Genomic DNA, 20,325 nt, shown 5'->3' on the forward strand with positions numbered 1-20,325 from the left:
ACATATGACGTGTGTGTGCACATGTGCATTTGCGTTCGTTCATTTGTTTGTAAGCATTTTAATTGAGCCTGAGTGCAGGGTTAGAGAAAGAGAGGTTTTTTATTCATTTATCTAAACTTATATAGCCAGGGCATTTAAGCCACATTTTATCTATGACTTACAATAATAATTAATTACACAATTAAAATTCAAACACAGAAATGAGCTATTTTAAGAATTTTTTTAATAGTTTACTTTTTATCTTTATAAATAAGTACTTAATTTTACTATCCTCAAACACCATGCTTTCATAATCAAACATAATAGAATAAATATTAAGTAATAGATAACAGATTATCTCATTTATTATCAACTGATTTCCAGACGTTCTTGGCACCTTAGCTTACAACTGTTAGTACAGATTATAACTGTCCTCTATATTACGGTCTTTATTCAATCGTTTTACATTCATTCATTCCTCTTTTTTTAATGTGGCAGCAGTCTTATAAATTCATGTAACAATTACAATGCAATTGATAGTAACACTTGTCACCCACAAGCTATATTTATGTGGGAGGTACATTTCAGTAAATACCTAATAGCAAAAGCTAATAATCAATCTTACATATATTTTCTTCTATGAAATAAACAATTTTTGATTTTAATTATAAAAAATAACTACAATTTTGTTTACAGTTAATAATAATGTATCTTTATATTTTTCTTGCAGTATATTCTCGAGATTATTGTTATCAGTATTCCATGTACAAATTGATAATAGATTTTAGAGGGATTGTATAGCTAATCATAAGGGTAAAAGCCTGTATGATATCCTATAATGTGGCACAAGTCTGTTATCCAGAATGAATGGTTCACAAAGCCCAGCGGGAGGAGAGGACAGTCAGGGAGGGAGGAGGAGAGGGTATGGAAGTACTCCCTTCACTTGTTGTGCCTAAGTCCGAATATAGTGTTCAGCGAACTTTTGGGAGCGAGAACTATAGTGCTAGCATCTGGTACCCTGTCACCTCTCGACTCCTTTCAAGCTGAACTGGCAGTCAAGTTCCCCTGGGTTGTCAAGGGAAGACATGTGGTACCAGGGCAAAATGTAAGTAATTTCTTATATCCACATGTTCAAATTTTAAAAATCAAATAAATAAATACTGTACAATGGCTTTTAATGTACCAATTAAAATTATGGTAATTTTTGTTATTTGTTAAGAATATTTATCTACTTATCAATTTTAATTTTGTCCCCTTCAAAGCAATCACCCATAGATGTATTGAATTTGTGCAAGCACTATTTTCAATCTTAGAACTCATTTTTTGGTATTGCTTCTTCAATGATTATGATTTATCTGATCAATAATGGCAAAAAAGAAGTTGCAGGGGTCATATTGGCGAATATGATGACTGAGGCAACATAATTATGTTAATTGCCAAAAAAATTATGAAACAAGTAAGTTATGAGTAAAAACATTAGCGTAATGAATTTTACCCAACTAGTTTTTTCACGCTTCTGGTTGTTTTCCTCATATTTTTTTCACACAAACAACGCATTACCTCCAAGTAGCATTTCTTATCAAATTTATAGCCATATGGCAAGAACTATGATGCACCACATCATTATACTTTCAAGTGATGAGTACTTATTTGTACGTATTAAGCTATTATGATGTAATATATCACTGAAGTAAAAAAAGTACCTGTATATATTTGTTTTTTTTATTTATTATAACTGTTTGGAAACATAACCCTTTTAATGAAGCTTCAAGTTTAGTTGGAAGCACATCAAGTACTTTATAAATGTAAAACTTCCCAAATTCTTAAAATCACAAAGGAAACACATGGAAACACCTAAAATGTATTTATAATTTATGTATCACAGAATGGGTTAAAGCTATTGTCAGCTTACAATGTATAATTGTAAACAATATTAACTTTTTCGTCTTCCCTGTCATCAAGATTATTGTTATAAACAACACTCCTTATTGTGTTTTTTTCTCAAGAATGATGTTGAGCAATATAAAATAATAAGCTGAAGCATAATTAAATAAATATACTAAACAAACCATCTGCAAATAAAAATATCATGACAAATGAAGCCCCAAAACAGCTGCCTTGTTCATCAGTGAGTGCATGATGTGATCATAGTTTGATGTTAATTTAATCTTTGAACCATACTCTGTTTTGTACCAAATGATAAATAAACAATGACTTGTTTCTTTATGAACAAAATTATGTAAATCGAAATCTTAAATATGTATTGGAAGACTTTATATTCTCCCATTATCAAATATTTAGTCAAATCTGACACTGTTTGCACATATTAAAACGTTTATTAAAATCGGTCATTGGCACAGAAAGGGTTAATTTTATATTGTAATTAAAAAATGTTAGTTTTAGTTCAGTGAACGTGGGCAAAGAATACTTCAATACAAAGAATACTAAGTATAGTTATGTAGAGCTTTAACATATCAGAATCTTTCTTTGTTTTTGTGGAGTGTAATTAATTGGTTGTATTGTTTCAGTTATTTGCTTCAACTGTGTCTTCTGGTCCACAAAGAGTTGATCTGAAAGGTGTATTTGAGAATGTAAACAGGTATGATTACCAAGATGAGTTAGGGAGGACTATCCTGGAAACTTCAAAAGTTGTTCCCCATGGTGTTTTATGTTTTTTCACATCTTACTCTTTAATGGACAGACTACAACAAAGGTTAGATTTATCTGCTTTTCTATTTTACTTAAAATCTTGTGTTTGAATCCAATTTTAATATTTAATAATAATTACAAAAGCATAAAAGACTGCTCTTAATTATGTTAGTTGATTGAAGTTGTAATGTTTTGATTAGAAGAATAAAATCAATTTCAGTAATTAAAGAACCTTATTAGCATTAAAACATTATTATTAAACATATGTAGACAGTATTTAATATAAGACAAGAGTTTGTTATTGTTCATGCAAGTCAATATGTGCATGTAGTAGTAAAATATTTCAACCGTACAACACAAATGCATTGCTCCAGAGATGTGTATGAAACAACAAATATCATAAATACACAAAGTATCAGATTTTCTTCATAAAAAAACACACATAACATGTGTATGCAGTAAACTTTACTCCCCTATTAGCTATATGATAGGAAGTCTACATAAGTGAAACAGTAAAAATTCTTCAAATAACTTGGGCATGAATTTTTGGAACTGAAAGAGTCCTACTTCCAAATACAATAGTATTTGTGTAAACAAATTCTATTTTTTTGTTGACACTGATTTTTTCAGGTCTATTTGTAAGTGCTATATTATAGGTCTTGTGGTTTTCGTCCTATATGTACACCTGATATTGCATTTGTAGCCTGTAAATATACCAGCACTCAAAGTAGAAGAAAAATTCAGTAACCCGTTAACAATATAGTCTGAATAAAAGGCTGAAGTGTATATGCCATATGTATGTAACAGGGAACAAATTAGTCTTTATTCCATTCCTCACTGGTCTAAAAGGTCAAGTACAAAGAAAGTTGGAAAACGAAGTTGATATCAAAGTACATCCCCAAAATGTGGCATATAATGTGTTGATTTATACTGTAAGCAGCCACTTACGTTTCTCATACAGTAATTGATTAATAGTTGGCTATAATCAAATAAGGTATTGGCAGTTTATGAATGCACCATATTGTTTGGTCAATATTCTGAAACTATGCAAACATTTTAGTAAGGAGCAAAGTCTATGTTATCCGTTTTTAATTTATGTAGTGTATTGTGCCATTAACTATGAAAAGCTTAATGATATTGGTCTTAATTAACTTAAGGCATCTTTCCCCAAAACCTGCAAAACTGAAATTGAAGTAAATTTGATCTAAGTTGATTAGGTTCATACTGCCCAATCTGAAAATTAGACGAGTTCCATATAAACAGTATACTTCAGTATTGGGCTGATCTGATTGCTCAATTTAACACAGTCATCTTCAGTTTCTCTTTATATTCTGATTAAAAAAATGTTGTTCTAAATGTGTATTATTTAAATGGAACATGGAAAATAAAGTGCAATTGTCATTGCCTAACATGTATTTTTATTCTGCATTGCATAATAACAGTAGCTTTTTATTCTGTTGATGAGATGTTATCAGGCAGTATTGACATTGTATTTTAATTTAGTTTTTTATGTTTTCTGACATGTACTTATGACCATAAGTGCTAAACCTAGTATTCTAGTATTATCTAATTTCTTTGACTTTGTCATGGCATTGTAATGTGGGACGACAATAAAATGATTCTTGATTCTTGATTCTTGTATTGGGCTAAGAAAAAAAATAACCAATTCAAGAACAGTTAAATTGATATTGTCTTAAAAACAATATAAATAGTAGTTTGATATTCGATGATTCTTTAAATGACACTACAATTTGAAAACAAAATTGCGTTTTATTCTCCAATGCTTTCACTGATTGTTGTGGTGTGTCAATAAGGAATATGTATAATTTTTACTTAATCGTTTTCCATTTATTTTGTTGTCATTATAATTAACTAATTAAGAGTGTATTTGCAATCTAATCTACAAGGTTAAATTCATACAATACAACCTGCTACATCCAGCCCTGCACTACCCGGCCTAGTGATAAACAATAAAACTTTAGTAATTGTGTTATGAGCAAGAATTGCCATTAGGGCAAGCTGTGAAGCTGATCAGTTTCTTCTACACTGGTGTAGTGGGGGCGGGAGAGGGTGTAGAGAGGGATGGGACTTAGTTTTCTCTTACAAAGATCTTGTTCATGCTATTTCTAAAAATGACTTTTGTGAAATTTTGGTATCAGTGCTGTTGTGCAAGTTTTTAATATACAATTAGACATGCAGTGGTGCGATAGTTGCTATATACTATTTCATTAAGATTAAGTCAGAATTTTAAATATTCTACATTGCTGAATGTTTAATTTTTCTAAAATAAATTTCAAGTTATACCTGTATGAATTGTATTCTATTGTGCATACGTAACCACAAAAATTAAAACTATCTTGCATCTTAGTTTAATTTTAAAGTGAAATAGAATACACTTTTTTGTATTATAAATTTATAAAACTTCATGGAAAAAGTTCCAGTGCAGTATTAAAAATTTTCATAAATACAAATACTACCTTCAAAAAGTAAACAATAACAACAGTAGTGCATTTGTTATACAAGTAACTTAACATTCTTCATACCACAATTCCATATCCGGCTCTAATGATAGCCAGCCAGCGTACCCCATCACCAAATTAGGCTAGATATGACAATTAATACCCCTAGTGAATTACAACACATTTTAAAATTTTAATTTTAAGATATGACATGTTTAACTGTACTTTGATCACAAAAAACTTACAATAAAGTTTTATAAATTTGATTATTTTTCTTTGATTATTACTATTATTAAGGGATAAACCAATTATTTAAATCCCTCTATGAGGTAAAGTGAAAACGTTTCTGAAATCAGTTTAAATATATTTATTGGAAAAAAATAAAAAACTTTGTTAACCAATTCCTTCAAAATACTCTCCTGTACAAATACACTTCTCAATGATCTTACAATCTTTCAAAACACTTTTAGAACTCATATTATGAAATGTCTTTCAATGTTTCTGTCACATTTTGTTTGATAACCTCAGCATCCGCATATTCCTTTAGCAATGTATAATAATTTCATGTTTGCTCATTAAATTACATTTTTTAAATGGACAATATTAACGTTAACATACAAACACGTGAAAAGCACTCTATAGGTTAACTATAGCAACTGAACTATATCTGCATAGCCAAACTCCCCTCTCCAGGAGTGATATCTAGTGATCCACAACAAAATTCTAACCGGTACCACACTGGCATCTCTAGACATTGATTCTGGGGATCAATTCCAGTATTTATTTGAAGTTTAAAAATGTATAGGGCTAAACGGATTAGTGATTTATTCTGGAACTGTTTTTTAAAAGTCAACTCAGTGGATGGTTGTGGAACAATTAATAGGATATAGCACTATAATAGGCTAAGACTGAATAAACATGCTGTGTAAAATCAGTTTGAGTCATGAGTTGAGAGTTGGTGAAGCATTACCGCTGTCCAGTTCTTGTTGAACGTTATAAGTGGATTCTTAGTAAAAATAACAACTACAAAAAACTGCCAGTTCAAAGGGAGTGATTCTATTGGCAAAATCAATGGCTTAAAACTGTGGCCCAGTTAACACGGCATTCATTGTTTACATGATATAACATTACTTATTAGTTTGGACATAAAAAAAAATCATCTGGTGAATATAGGTTTAGAAATTTCTGAACACCCTGTATATATGGATTAAATATTAAATGTATATCATTCATAAAATTGTTTCTAATACATTGATTATTTTCAAGATGGACGTCAACTGGACTCTTGGAAGAATTAAGTGAAGTAAAAGAAATATTTTGGGAGCCCAGAAGAAAACAAGATATGAACTCTGTAATGGATGACTTCAATGCAAGAATAAAAATTTCCACTGAATTTCCTAATGAAGAAGTTGGTGCAATTATGTTTGGGGTTTTCCGTGGAAAAATAGCTGAAGGAATAGACTTCAGTGATGACAGTGCACGAATTGTTATAGCGGTAAAGTTTCAAAATAATACTAATTTTTATTTGTTTATATTTTAAACTGTATTCAAATATTTCTTAAGAGAGGTTAATGTTTTTTGGGAACATTTCAAAATTAATTAAAAACATATTTAAATTTGATATCCTAAAAGCTAAAAAAAGTGTTTACTAAAGTATATAGTAATTTTTAAATAAACTGACCTTAGTATAACTTTTTGTTAATACTTCAGATCATTATTATTGTCACATTTGTTTGCTATAATGAATCTTATTACAAGTTGAATTTTGTCATACATGTCAACAACATTAAAATATGATTAATTAATTTTAACCATAGCAGCTTCAGATTGACATAGACCCTTGTCTGGCTTAGTTATCTATTTGAGCTTGAGTTTTCAGCATTGTACTGTACTAATAGACCTTTTATTTGATTTACACACCAGCTTATGCTTACATTTAAGATTTCTTCTGACTCCTTGTGGGCCATGAGGAAGTAGCGGGTCATTGGATATGTGTTAAATTAGATTTTCATGTCCAGTAACCTTTTACCATGGTTTGTTGCTCCATCTTAAATCTTTTCAAAAAAATCTTACTATACAATGGCACATGTAGGCATTATAAAACCAAAACTATTCAGTAATCACTGCAAGGAAGGACTTAATAAATTCACTTTTGATTAGCAATTTCAATATCATATTTACGTTGGTTGGAAATTTATTTAAATGAAGGAAATCTTATATGTACTACACATGATGCATTAAAAGTTATAATGTATCAAGGAATCCAGTAATATAAAGTGCTCCATCAGGTATGGTATAGGAACTTTTCATTCATGAGGAAATTGTTTTACCCCTTTACAATGTTGACACATTGCCGTGCAGCTAGTTGCTGACCATTCTGTTACCACATAGAAATTTGTATGCTGAATATGTTTGGAGGTTATGAAAGAATTCTGAATTGATGAATAAATATTTTCTCAACATTAATTTCCAGTCAACCAATTTTTAGTGTTTTCTTGGGATTGCGTGTTCAGTGTTTATTGCTTTTGTTATTTCCTGAAAATGTCTATACTCAGTGTAATGTTATCTGTTTGTGTATCCTATAGCCTCATGTGTGTAACTTTCCAATGTGTACCAATGTTTAACTGTGCAATAATTCAACAGTGAAATATGTTTGTGTCCTTTCAACCTGAATCCTTATTTCAATTCTGTGTATAGAATTCTACCATCTTGTATGATGGTATGCATTCTTTTACTTAAAACTTGTATTTAGAGCTTTGGAGCAAAATCCCCTGTTTTCTCATAGACAACTTAGGCATTTTATTCAGTGTATTCAACTTTGTAAAGGTCCAGAAAGTTTTGCACAAAAAAAAGCGCTATAACCTTGTATTATAGAAGCAGCATACTTGTGAAACCCTTCATAAATACCTGTTAGTGAATAAATTACAATATATAAAAACAGTGTAATAACAACTAGTGTATTCCTTTAACGTGTTAGTTACACCATTTATAACTCGAGAACGGTTGGACCAATTTTTATGATTTTTGTGTTTTTGGACTCGTCCTCATTGTAAATAGGATAATAAGTATTAAAATATCACAAAAGTTCACAGGATTCTGCCCCACTTGCGCAGCTAAAAGTTGCGGAAATATCCATAAGAAATGCATTGCAGCAAACATATGTTATTAAGTGAAAAAGCCTGTTAAAATTTAAACCGTTGTTCTTTGTAAACATATATAGTTTCACAAAATAATTATATGTATACGTTATTTAATTACCATTTTAAATTTCTTTACATTTATAGTTTGAAAACTTAGAGCAAGCTTTAAAGTAACAACACAATTTATTTAAACTGTTCCTGCAATCACTGTTGAGCACAGACTTTACCATCCAGATAATACAATTCAAATTTTAAGTAAAAATACACCTTTAACAGTAAAATTTAGCTAATATAAACTATGCCCATACTTGATCAGTAGAGTAATGCAGATATCTTACGCTACAAATATAAAGAATGTTATAAAACCCACCTTAGTTGTTTTTTGAGCGAAGTATGGTTCTCAGAACTTAGTGTGTACATATTTTCTTGATGGGGACAACAAAGCAAGCTCAATCATGGTATTGGAAATATAATTAATTTGATCCAGAAGTGCTCATACACGTGCAAAGCCTAAAATAAAAACCATACGCAATTTCACTTAACATCTGAAGCTCTTAACCATGAGCACTGTAATAATATGTACCTAAAATATACCTACTTTTGTTTCAAAATTACATTGAGCGCCATCATTTATTTCATCGTATGTGCGTTAACTGAAAGGTAATGACTTCGACTTTATGATTCCTGTCCATGCTGGGCTAATATAGTTCAATTGTGTCCACAAAAAAGTAATAGAATATTGTAGAGAAATTCGAGTTATTTCACAGGTGCTTATAAAGACTTGTTTTAAATTTAAACCTTAAATGATTCATGAGCTAGGAATATTTTTCAGTGACTATCATTTATCTCAGGAAAGTAATAAAGACATTCAAAAGAAATATGGCTCCTATGTCCCAGTTGTTCCATATGGAATTGTGTGGGAAGGCGTGGGTAACTGCTAGTAATCATATAAATTTAACCCAAACCATTGAGGTGTTCTATAAATAACCCGGACAAAACGCAACCCATGATTGTCTGTTATCAATGACTTGCCAACTCCATTTACCTATAAAATATGCTGAAAATAACTGTAGATGTAAAACTTACCATACATTGAAAGGGTGAATAGTCTCGGACAAATCATAATCAACACCCTTAGATGGACCGATGCAATGGTGTACACCTGTAACAGAGTGTTCACTACTGTGCACACACTGACACGAATGCAAGAACTTCTACCATTTCACATTAAACTTCTGTTGATCAAATCACTTGTGTTTCCCTACTTTAACTACTGCAATTGTAATCAATGACATGACTGTAGCCCTTAGCACTAAACTGCAAAGAGCACAAAATTACTGCATTCGCTTTCTGTTTGATTTACGTTGAAGGGATCATGTTACGCCATAAGTCAAAGTCAAATCAGATGTAATCAGATGCATGTCTTGTGTTATATTGACGCATTTGTGCATAGATCCTATCTGCCTCTGGTGCTTTGATGTGAACATACATCACAGCTTCTAGGATGTATAAATTTACAACAGTTAGTATTCTAAGTTGTTTGAAGGAATCCCTGCATGTTTCCCTGTATTGAAGACTTCCCAGAATTCTTATAGCTCGATTTTGCAGCACCAGTAACCTTTGTATGTTTCCTGCTGTGGTGCCTCCCCATATGATGATTCCATATCGGAGGTGTGTCTCAAGCAGCGCATAGTAGGCAACTTTTGCTGTAACCAAGTCACCTATGCTTTTCACTCGCCGTATTACATACAGTGCTGTGTTGATTTTTTTGCACACAGAATCAATGTGTGGAGTCCATGAGAGGTCATCGTCTAGAGGTCTTAAGTATTTAGTGGAAGTGACTTCTTCTAATTCAGTCAGCCTCCCTGTATCCTCTTTGTATTTTCCTAGTACTAACTGTTTTGTTTTTCTTTCATTGACAACCAATTCATTTCTATGGCAATATTGAATGGCCATGTTGAGTGCTATAAATACGTTTACTTCGAGATCTTTTGGTAATTTTTCTCCTAGTAATAAAACTGTGTCATCAGCATACATAAGTCCTTTACTGTAGTCTTGTATATAGTTAGGAAAGTCATGAATAAAACTGGACCCAATACTGATCTCTGTGGAACTCCACGTGAGACAAATTTAGGTACTGATCTAATCTTTTTTATACTCCCTCTGCTTGTGTGATTTATTTCAACCACTTTTATATTTTATTCAGTCATCAATTCTAAAATTAGCCAATTCAAGATTGATTCATATTGTCATTGTTGAAATCTATTATTAATACAAATTCACCAAAATATTTATCTGAAAACATTCAGTTTTTGGCAGGGAGTGGCACAAGAAAAACACTAAGTCTCAGAATTCCAATACTCAGAACCACAACCTATAACCGGTCCTTCACCATCACTGCGTGTAGATTATGGAACTCCTTACGAGATTCTCTTAAATAAATTGAGGACCCCCGACACAGACTACTCCCCAGCTGAGCACACATCATCCTTTACAGTTAAATATAACAATGAAATAAAGAACGAGGTAATCATCAATACATTTAAAAAAACAAGTTTTCTATAACATTAGTCCTGGAATATAATACATCTAATATCAGTCTATATACTGTTATGGTTGTAAATATAGGATTGTATGGTTTAGCCGTAGTACATAAAGATAAATTTAATTGGACTAAGAACTTGAATGTTTTACATATGATATTAAAAAATAGTCCATTAGGTATATACTTAATTAAAGCTATAAATAAAGTTGTTAAATGTTATGAAAAAATAGTCACAATAAGTAAGATCTGAAAAATATATATTATTGGATGGTAAATTTACATCAACCGAACTGATAGCATTCGTACTAGTATTTACTTATTACATAAAATAAGATGAAATGCAAACAAAATATAAATATAAACATTCATTAATTATTAATAAGTTAATTATACTTTTTGTTTGAGATTAATTTAATTTGAAGGAAGAAATTAATTTAAATTAACAAAATTCTATTTATATGCTATTTACTCAAATATTTTAACACAAATCAAATACAATTGACATAAATTAATAAAACTAAGAATTTGCGAATATAAACTAAACAATGGACACAACATAATATAAACACATGGTTAAAAAGACTGAAATAAACTATTTAAACTATTGATGAAAGAATAATAATATAAAATATACTCTTTTTTATACAGATATGTATTCTTATCAAAATAAAACGATTAATTCTTGTAAAAGATAAAAAACTTTCTCTAAGTTAATAGAAACAAATAGAATAAAAATTGTGTATGCCAGGTATTTAAATTAACATTAACAAAAATACAATAACATAACTAAAATGTGTACCTTGTGCGGAATAGAGTTATTTACTGGTCAAACTTGTCGAGGTCGGCGAGAGAAGTAATTCTCTTAGTCTCAGCACCCTCAGACACCTTGACAAGAATCTTTCCGTTGAAGAACCCAGCGAAACTGATCTTCTCTCGCTGGAGTCTCCGTGCTCGCCTGAGAATCGTCTTGTTATGCGGTAAAGTGCTCATTAATAAACACCGGACTGTTGATCAGCGCTGGGACGATATCAGAGGCGTTGATGTTCTTCCTGTCTCTTGCAGCCGTCAACCATTCTTCTCTCACCTTCCTGGTGCTGCGCGATTATTGACGGATGGATCTGCATTTTTGATAAGAGACGCAGCTGGTGAGCGATAGAGAAATCCTCTTTTCTGAAGGGGATATTGATGATGCGAGAAGACAAAAGTATATATCTCCTCCATGTGTACTTGGCAGTCTGACGATCTTGGTGTTGGCCGAGCGTGAATGCTGCTCGATGTCTTGTAGCTGATTGTTTAAATTGTGCACCTCCCCATTTAGCTTGCTGTTTATTTGTTCTAACTCATTGCAACAGGCTTCCAACTTCTGCTGAGAATTTTGCAACTTGAACACCCTGGACTGTAATTTTTTTAACCTCTACCGATAAACAATTGACAAATTCTAAAACCGTGTTGATTTTTTTGTCTGTCTTCTTGTTGACGTCTTTTTTGAAAGACTGAAGAAGTTCTGTAATGACTTTTTTTATATCGGCATCCTTGTTGCTACAAACCGATGAAACCGAGGCAGTTTCCTCCACACATTTGTCACACTTCCATGTATGGGACCTATGCTTGCCCTCCGTAAAAGTTTGCGTCGAACCGGCACGTTAATACGCGTGGTGAAAGCAGCGCTTACACTCAACACACTTTGCCACAACATCAGAAGCAACAAAATTTGTATCACACTTTTCTGACATTTTTAAATAATACAAATAGTAAGCGGCACAAATAAAAGAAAACTAGAATGGCAGGTAATAACCTCAGCTGGATAGGTAAAATCTTGCAATCAGATAAGGCTGGAAGGAAGATAAGAGAGATAAGAGGATAAGAGGTCCCGACTCATCAGCAATCTGATAACAACAGGGGTTTCAATATGTTATAACCACAGAGGTATTTGTATTACTAAAATGTTGAAAAGTAGAATAGCCTTAAATTTTATATTAACATAAATCAGTTAATATTTTGAGAAAATGTTGTATTTAAATTTAAAATATTTAGATATCTTATAATATATCAAAATTGGATCTAATATTTTGTTTGAATTTCTTTGAATTCATCATTCCATTATGCAGCTTTCAACTACATACTTTGCCACATTATACATATAAATATTTTGTTACTGCACACAACAGAATATTTACCGATTTTATATCACCATACATATACGTATACATGTTAAATAAAATTAAAGATAAATAATTACATGGAACCTATGTACAAATAACTGTATGTACATTCAATAAATTAGTCACACAAAAGAGCACATAAATCTGACAAATATAGATACGTATGATTATTACATAATTACTAAATACACAAAGTAATTGAGTAAATGTATGGGTTATAGTAGCCTTTAACATTTAAGGCGTTTGAGCACTGTCTCTAAAATGGGAAGTCATATATTTGTTTTTCATTTCAAGCAGTTGGTTTTTTAATTAGTATCTAAGTGTTTAATAAACTAAAAATCATTTTAAAAGTAATTTGAAAATTATGTAAACTCAAGATATTGTTATATAAGCTATTTATTACTTTTTTTTTTCCAGGTGGGAATACCGTACCAAAATAGATTTGTAAATGAAACAAGTCTAAAAATAAAATTCAATGATGAGAATAAAAGTTTGATTAATGGAAATCGGTGGTATAAAATCCAGGCATACAGGTATTTAGTCCATTCATATTATTTAGACCATTAGAAGTGTTATGCTTCAACTTTTAGCTTTAAGTTCTAGCTGCATTTTAATATAATGTAATAATTTTAAATTATATAATTTTAATATAAGTACCTACATACTATTATTAGATTGTTAATGTGTCTTTATTTGTTACATCGATTGTTTAACAAATGATTTGACATACTCAAAGTTTTATTTTTAATGCAAAGCACTGTTTTATGTCATTTAATCATTTAAATCACACAACAGTTATGCAGTTAACACAAATTTATACCATTAATGAAACATTTTAATAAGTAATATTTCACACAAATTAAAAACTAATGATTTTCTCTTGAATATAATTTTTAATGATGATTTTCACAATCGATTTAACATAGCTCTATGTCAGACCTTTTTAACAGAGATGTTTTGATTGTTTGTTGGGGAAGCTCGTACTATTCAAATATTTATCCGATTGTCACTCAGCAGAAGCAGCTAATAAGAATTATTTTAGGGAAAAATAGATATGAACCATCCTTTCCTCTCTTTTTGAGCATGAAAATATTACCAGTTAGATATTTGTTTGTATTTAAGGTGTTAATTATGTTTTATATGCAGAGTGGAAATTTGCCCAGTAATGATGGAAGTTATCGATCTAGACTAAGAAGGCCAAATCTGTTGCAAACTCCAAGACCGTTTTTAACCTTTTTCCAGAGAACGTACTTTTATGTAGCACCAAAGATTTTTAACATATTACCTGAACCTTTGAAAAGAATTAAGGCTAGTAGGAGATTTAAAACAGAACTTAAGAAATGGCTATTCTTGCAGGATGATATTGAGGGTCTAATATATTCTAGGATACATTGAGACATATATTGTTCCTATATTATGCTGTACTATATTGAATTGCTATGCATATCATATTTTTATACATTAAGGGGATCAAATCAAATTTTATTGAGTAAATAACGAATAACATGGAAATTTATGGAATAATCTATATTTTGTTTTTTACTAACTTAAAAAATTTGTTATAAAAGTAAAGTACTGATAAAAGAAATTAACTAATTTTTGAGGGAACCTCAAAGCAGGTATTACCTATGAGGTCCTAAATTTCCTAACCATTAAAAGTTTTTTTTTTTAATTTATGGCTGAATATGACTGTTGTATCTAAGCATCTAAATATGTTCTGAAGTACCTAAAAGAATTGTATCTTGCTTTGTTATAAGTATTGTTATTTATTTATACTATTAAGATTATTTATCTATTTATCCTTGTATTGTTATTTAGATTAGTTTCTAGGGGTATGCGTCTGTTGTTGTTTTCTTGATGCTGGATGAAATGTTAAATTATATACAATGTATTATATGATTTGAATGTTTGAATGTTGTATGTTTTGATGTTGATGAGCTGGAGTTTGATGTCCTGAAGCTCTCTCTACCTCTTCAGTGTAGTACTTTTTGCATATTAGCTGCAGAAGAGTTTATTGCGCACCCTGTATGTGAGAAATGGTTGGAGTTACTTAATAATAGCTCCAAAAGTCCCATGAATCGCAGAAAATAACTAATTAGGTCCTGTTGAAGAAAATCACAACCTTGTTAAAAATAACAAATCAAGTAAGGTGGTCAGTCAGACCCACTTTATTTAAGTGGCAAAGTCCAATTTACCTGTCTTACCTATAAATGTTTGGGCAGTTAAACAGCTACAATGCAATTTTCTCTTACTTTGTCTTCAAAGTTCATTGTATACGAAAATACTTACTATGTGAAAATACACCCTTTAAGGTGACATCCAAGACCCATGATCTTACCCACCCCCTTAGGTGTACACCTGACCAAAGAATGTCAGATGGAACCTTTTGTGATGGTGAGTGCAGAAAAAGCTTACTCATCTTTGTATAAAGTAATGACTCCCATTTTCTTGCCAATTCTGAGTATATCCACTCACACCACACACTTAGGAATTCAATAGAACTTTAGAGGTCCTGTACAGGACTTAAATAAAAAGGAATTGAGTCCAAATTTGTCAGAGTATCTGTCTTAAATACCAGCAATTTCCACTAAACTTCTTGAAACCCAAGCAACTTTAACAGTGTTGATCCTGCTGAAAGCATTCCTGAATAAGTTTTGACCTGAAAATAAGAATCCAGTGCCTTTAAACTGTGTACTGTTATTTGCAGGTAAATCATTCTCTGTTAATAGTTGAAGTCACTCCAATTGAAGTGTAACATGGTGAGTGGAAATGTCCAGTATTGTTATTACCCTATACATTCGACACTCAATTGCCAAACTCTCTCTTTAATCTCTTTCTTCCTCTCTTCTCTTCCCTGTGTCTCTTCCTCCCTCTTCTGTCGTATCAGTTGTTTTGGCTATAGCATTACAATCTGGGGTCATTTGTTGTTCTCCTAAAATAAGTGGTATTAAGTTGCAGACAATATTAAATCACCTTCCTGGGGTCTGCCTCTTTCACGCCCGAGGGCTTAGGAAAATATTTTTCTATCCACTTCTACAGATGCTTGAAATGACTGGACAGTCCTGTTAGCAGTATTTTGCTGACTCTTCCTCTTCACCAAATCTACAGACCTCTGAGTCTCCTGAGATGTTTTTAAATAGGACCCTGGCCTTTAAACATTCCTATCAATAGTTTTGAGTTTTCTTCTATGTAGGAAAAAACCGTTGCAGTATTTCCCTTTAAAGGATTTTGAACAACTTTAATTTGCAAAACTTGCCAAATACCCTGTTTATACTAAAAGAAATACAAAATAAATGAACCAAACTAGGTTGAATTATACATTTTCATACATCAGACATGTGTACTTCTTCAGACAAAAAGTGTATAAAAGTCTACAGTTCTTCTTCTTTCTTTCTTTTTCATCTACATTCAGTTATTCATCTTTGTATCTAGGGCTATTGTTAAGTCGAATTAGGTCTACATATTCATTTTGAGCTTTACTTCTGCCTGTCTAACACGTCTGTACCTATTTATTTCATTATTTTCTGCAATAGTTAATCATTTATGACAAATGATCAAGTTCTGTAAAAGTAATTTTTGCATGATTTACCTATGCATGTGTTTTTTTTTTATTGTATAAAAGTATATACATTTTTCTGTTCACTTTGATTACGTAAATAAATGTTATCAATGTTGCAGGGCCTTAAATCAAGCTCTTGGAAGGTGTATTAGGCACAAGAATGACTGGGGAGCTGTGATTTTGTTGGACTCTAGATTCTCAAACAGAGATGTGCAGGATAATCTGCCCAATTGGATCCAGCAGCAGGTTGGTTATTTATAAAAGAATATAATTACTTTAATCCTTGAACAGGCAGTCAAAGTTCTCTTAGTGTTGGAGTGTTTTGGTACCTTTTTATTTATGATCATATTTAATATAATTGTATTTACTATTTTTCTAGTAATGTTTTCCTGCAATATGAAAAAATATTATCTTTCTTCTGCATTCGTATAAAATGTAAAAAAGTTATACCAAAGACAGAGTATTTAATAAAAAAAAACCTGGTAAGGTTTAACCCTTGTATTGACATAGACCAATCTGATCGGCCGTCAGATTTGATTTGAAGTCCGCCACGGGAAGATTACATTGGCTTTGCATATTATTTTTCTGTATGGTTATGTTTTACCAATAAACATAAAATTAGTATACCTAAGAGTGATTGAACATTGGAAAATGTCAAGTAGACCGTGACGCCCCAGCTGTATACTTAAGTCAGCTGATTAAATTGTTTGTAAATATGTATAAATACAATTCAAAACTATTGCTTACTTTTTTATTTATTCTGAGTTTTGTGTGTGTAACCTGAAACTAGTTTTTCTGTGCACTTTGGGTTATTTGGATAGCGATTAAAGCATTATGCTATAATTTCAAAATAAATTGTACTTTTCCAGGGTTACAGTTATAAGTCATTGTTATAAACTGTGATTTTTAATAGTAAATATAATTTTGAACACTAACATATACAATGTAAGAACACAAATGGTGAGGTTGAGTGGTAGAGAGGGCTAAATAGCCCTACCTTCGCCTCTTAAATAAAGGCATATTTCATTTCATTTCAAATGGTGTTATTGTGACCCAACAGTAAGAAATTACCTATGTTTTGAAAAGAATAATTTTTGTAAAAATACAAATTTTGGTTTTTTTATATATTTTATTTATGAATACTCATCTTAATAATATTTTCAAACTATACATAAAAGTAGAGTAGAGTTAGCTGAGTTAAAATAGAGGAACAATAAATTTATGTCAGAGGCACAACATAATATCAAATAGGATGTCCTTTTCCACAAAGAGGTGATATACACATGATTCTGTGATATATCCCTCTGCTTACTGAATGAAAATACTAATGATGTTTTGATGGCAGCTCATAGAAAGCTAGCAAAAAAGGTTACAAGGTATCATCAATTATGTGTTTTCAGATATAGTCTTTAAGTTTTGTATTTATCTCGTACACAATAGGAATTTGAGGGGGAAGAGATGTGTATCAAGCTTAAGCAATCCAATATATATTTCAAAATCACAAAAAAAGTATAGAAATGTTTATATTTCATTTAGAGTTTTCAGTGGTGTATTCCTTTTTAATTTATTCTGTAAATTAATGTAAACTTCTTTAAATAGCAAGAAATGTTTATTTCATTTTTATAATATATGTACTAGCCAATGTTGATGCTAATGTTGATCTTTTTGTAGTTGCAGAATTATCAGAGCTGGGACACATATTTGAAGAACTTAACAGCTTTTTGCAAAAGGATGCAGCAAAGTAATGAACCAAAATCTAGTCTTTTATAATGTTACCTATAGCATAAGGAAGTTGTAACCTTTTTTGTGATAATATTAACTAAAGGTACTTTTATTTCTCTGTATTTACTCCTTGTTTTTATAAACTAAGTATTCTTGGTTGATGCCTTAGGTCTTATCTACTCATGCACTAACATGTATAATAATTTCAATGTCAAATCATTTATAGTATGTCAATTGTGTAAATTTTCTGCTTTTGTTAATTGGTTTAGCCAAACAGCTGATTCTTTTGTCTCAGGTCGGATCTGAAGCATGTTGCTTTGTTTACATCGTTAATGTAATGTTTTACAAAGAATGGGAAGATGATTAGCCTACATCACAAATCTCGTGAGGGTCTTAATGCTCAACCTTAGCATCAGGTGTGTGGGCATCACTTTCAAAAGTTTCTTTCATGTATTATTTAGAAGAATTCTGTCACACAATTAAAAATTGTATTTGTAGTTAGTAAAATACACTATAATTTTATATTTCAGTCATAGAGTGAGTTGCTGTCATAGTCTTAAAACCATCAACAAGCTAAGTTGAGGCAGGCAAGTGTCTACTGACCTTGCATACCCTAATTAAAGTGGAGAACATTACTGTAACAACTGTAATAAAAAATAAATACTGTTATTGAACTAGAACAATTTGTAATAAACTTAGTTTTTCTCACACTGATCGGACAATTATAATGACACACCACATATGAGTATCTGGGTCTTGGCATTTTTAACTACAAGTCAGTAAGTAGCAATAGTTAGAAAGGGTATTAAATATAGCATAACACTTGGTTAATGGAAATGTTGTGATAGAACATTAAAATCCAACTGATAAATAATAGTACTATTCCGTAAAATTTGTGGTTTTATTACTTGTGTGAAAAAACTTCTCTGTAATATATACTGTTAAACAAAAATTTGAGTTTAAAATAAGGCCTTTTTTAAAGCTTATGTAAGTAATTAATTTTATACTAAAAATAAGTAGGTCCTTACAAGGACCAAACAATACTATACATAAGGCTATATTGTTTTATTTTTGGAATAAAAATACTTGTTTTTATAAAAAAATGTATATATTCTATTTCAAACCTTTGCTTAGTTATGAGACCATGCGAGCTTATGAACTAGGACTTTGATTAGTTGTAAACATAGATTTTTAAGTCTTTCTATACTTTTGTCCTATTCAGGGCAAAGTTAACTTGCAATACCTCCACATTCCCTCTTTTGTTTTTACTATTGAAATACGAGTAAACCTTGTAGAAAAAATCTCCAGTGAGTAAAGATAAGAATGGAAGAATGCAAGAATTGTAACAATGAGTCTCAATTCAAACTTTAGGCTCTATATAAACATTGTGTACATAAAATGTAAATATTAAAAATATACATATAAATATATACATAAAATACAGTGACCATAAAGTTCGGGAAAGGCATTTTTTTATTTTATACTATTATAGATAAAGCAACAAAATTTACACATAAGTACTATATCTAAAAATATACTTTTTTAACTAAATATCAATTGTATCTATCATACTGTGGACGGTCCACAAGAAGTTAAGAAGAAAATTTCAAATGAGAGCATGTGTTGTACATTAATTTGAAGGTCTCTATTAGGAGAACACAATGCCACAAACCTAACATCCAAAGATTCGCCCTAGCCAAAATGGCGGCAGTTTAAAGTTACAAATTTGAACTAGTTTAATAAGCTTGATTGTCATTCCTTGTGGTAGATAAAAGAATGAAACTCTTTAAACCTCACAGCAATGTTTCCGAAATGTGAATTACTTTACTCCTCATTCCGAAACAGTCTAGGAGTTGGCCTATGCAAATCTTTAATGTAGATCTTTACCAAAAATTAATTTAAATTACCGAACTTTTTCTTTCCAGGACCCTTTTCAGCCTATACGCTTTAGCTACGACCCACTGTAAATAACTTGCACCTGGTTGTGAGGTGGTGGGGGGGGGGGGAGTTGTCCAAAACAAAACAAAGGCGGATAGAGTTGGAGGGGCTAGCTATGGTACTGGAATAGACAGTTGGCAGGGTGGGGAGCATCCAGTTCTAGTTGTGTAGT

At 31.2% G+C, this 20,325-nt stretch overlaps 1 protein-coding gene across 4 annotated transcripts in view; it reads left to right on the forward strand.

Annotated features, from left to right (window-relative positions):
• The window catches only part of LOC124369044 (Fanconi anemia group J protein homolog), an 80,471-nt gene extending 61,153 nt beyond the window's left edge, over positions 1 to 19,318 (forward strand). For 3 of the 4 annotated variants that reach the window (XM_046826732.1, XM_046826730.1, XM_046826729.1), the window contains 6 exons: positions 842 to 1,084; positions 2,508 to 2,692; positions 6,354 to 6,582; positions 13,352 to 13,467; positions 16,613 to 16,739; positions 18,165 to 19,318. In XM_046826732.1, coding sequence (XP_046682688.1) covers positions 842 to 1,084; positions 2,508 to 2,692; positions 6,354 to 6,582; positions 13,352 to 13,467; positions 16,613 to 16,739; positions 18,165 to 18,263 — 999 coding nt within the window. In that variant the 3' untranslated portion in view covers positions 18,264 to 19,318. Of the gene's footprint in view, positions 1 to 841; positions 1,085 to 2,507; positions 2,693 to 6,353; positions 6,583 to 13,351; positions 13,468 to 15,641; positions 15,694 to 16,612; positions 16,740 to 18,164 lie in introns of those variants that run through there. The other variant, XM_046826731.1, reaches the window with a different exon arrangement.
• Positions 19,319 to 20,325: the final 1,007 nt, after the last annotated feature.

The sequence above is a fragment of the Homalodisca vitripennis genome, chromosome X (genome assembly GCF_021130785.1).
Source record: "Homalodisca vitripennis isolate AUS2020 chromosome X, UT_GWSS_2.1, whole genome shotgun sequence".
Classification (NCBI taxonomy): Eukaryota; Metazoa; Arthropoda; class Insecta; order Hemiptera; family Cicadellidae; genus Homalodisca; species Homalodisca vitripennis.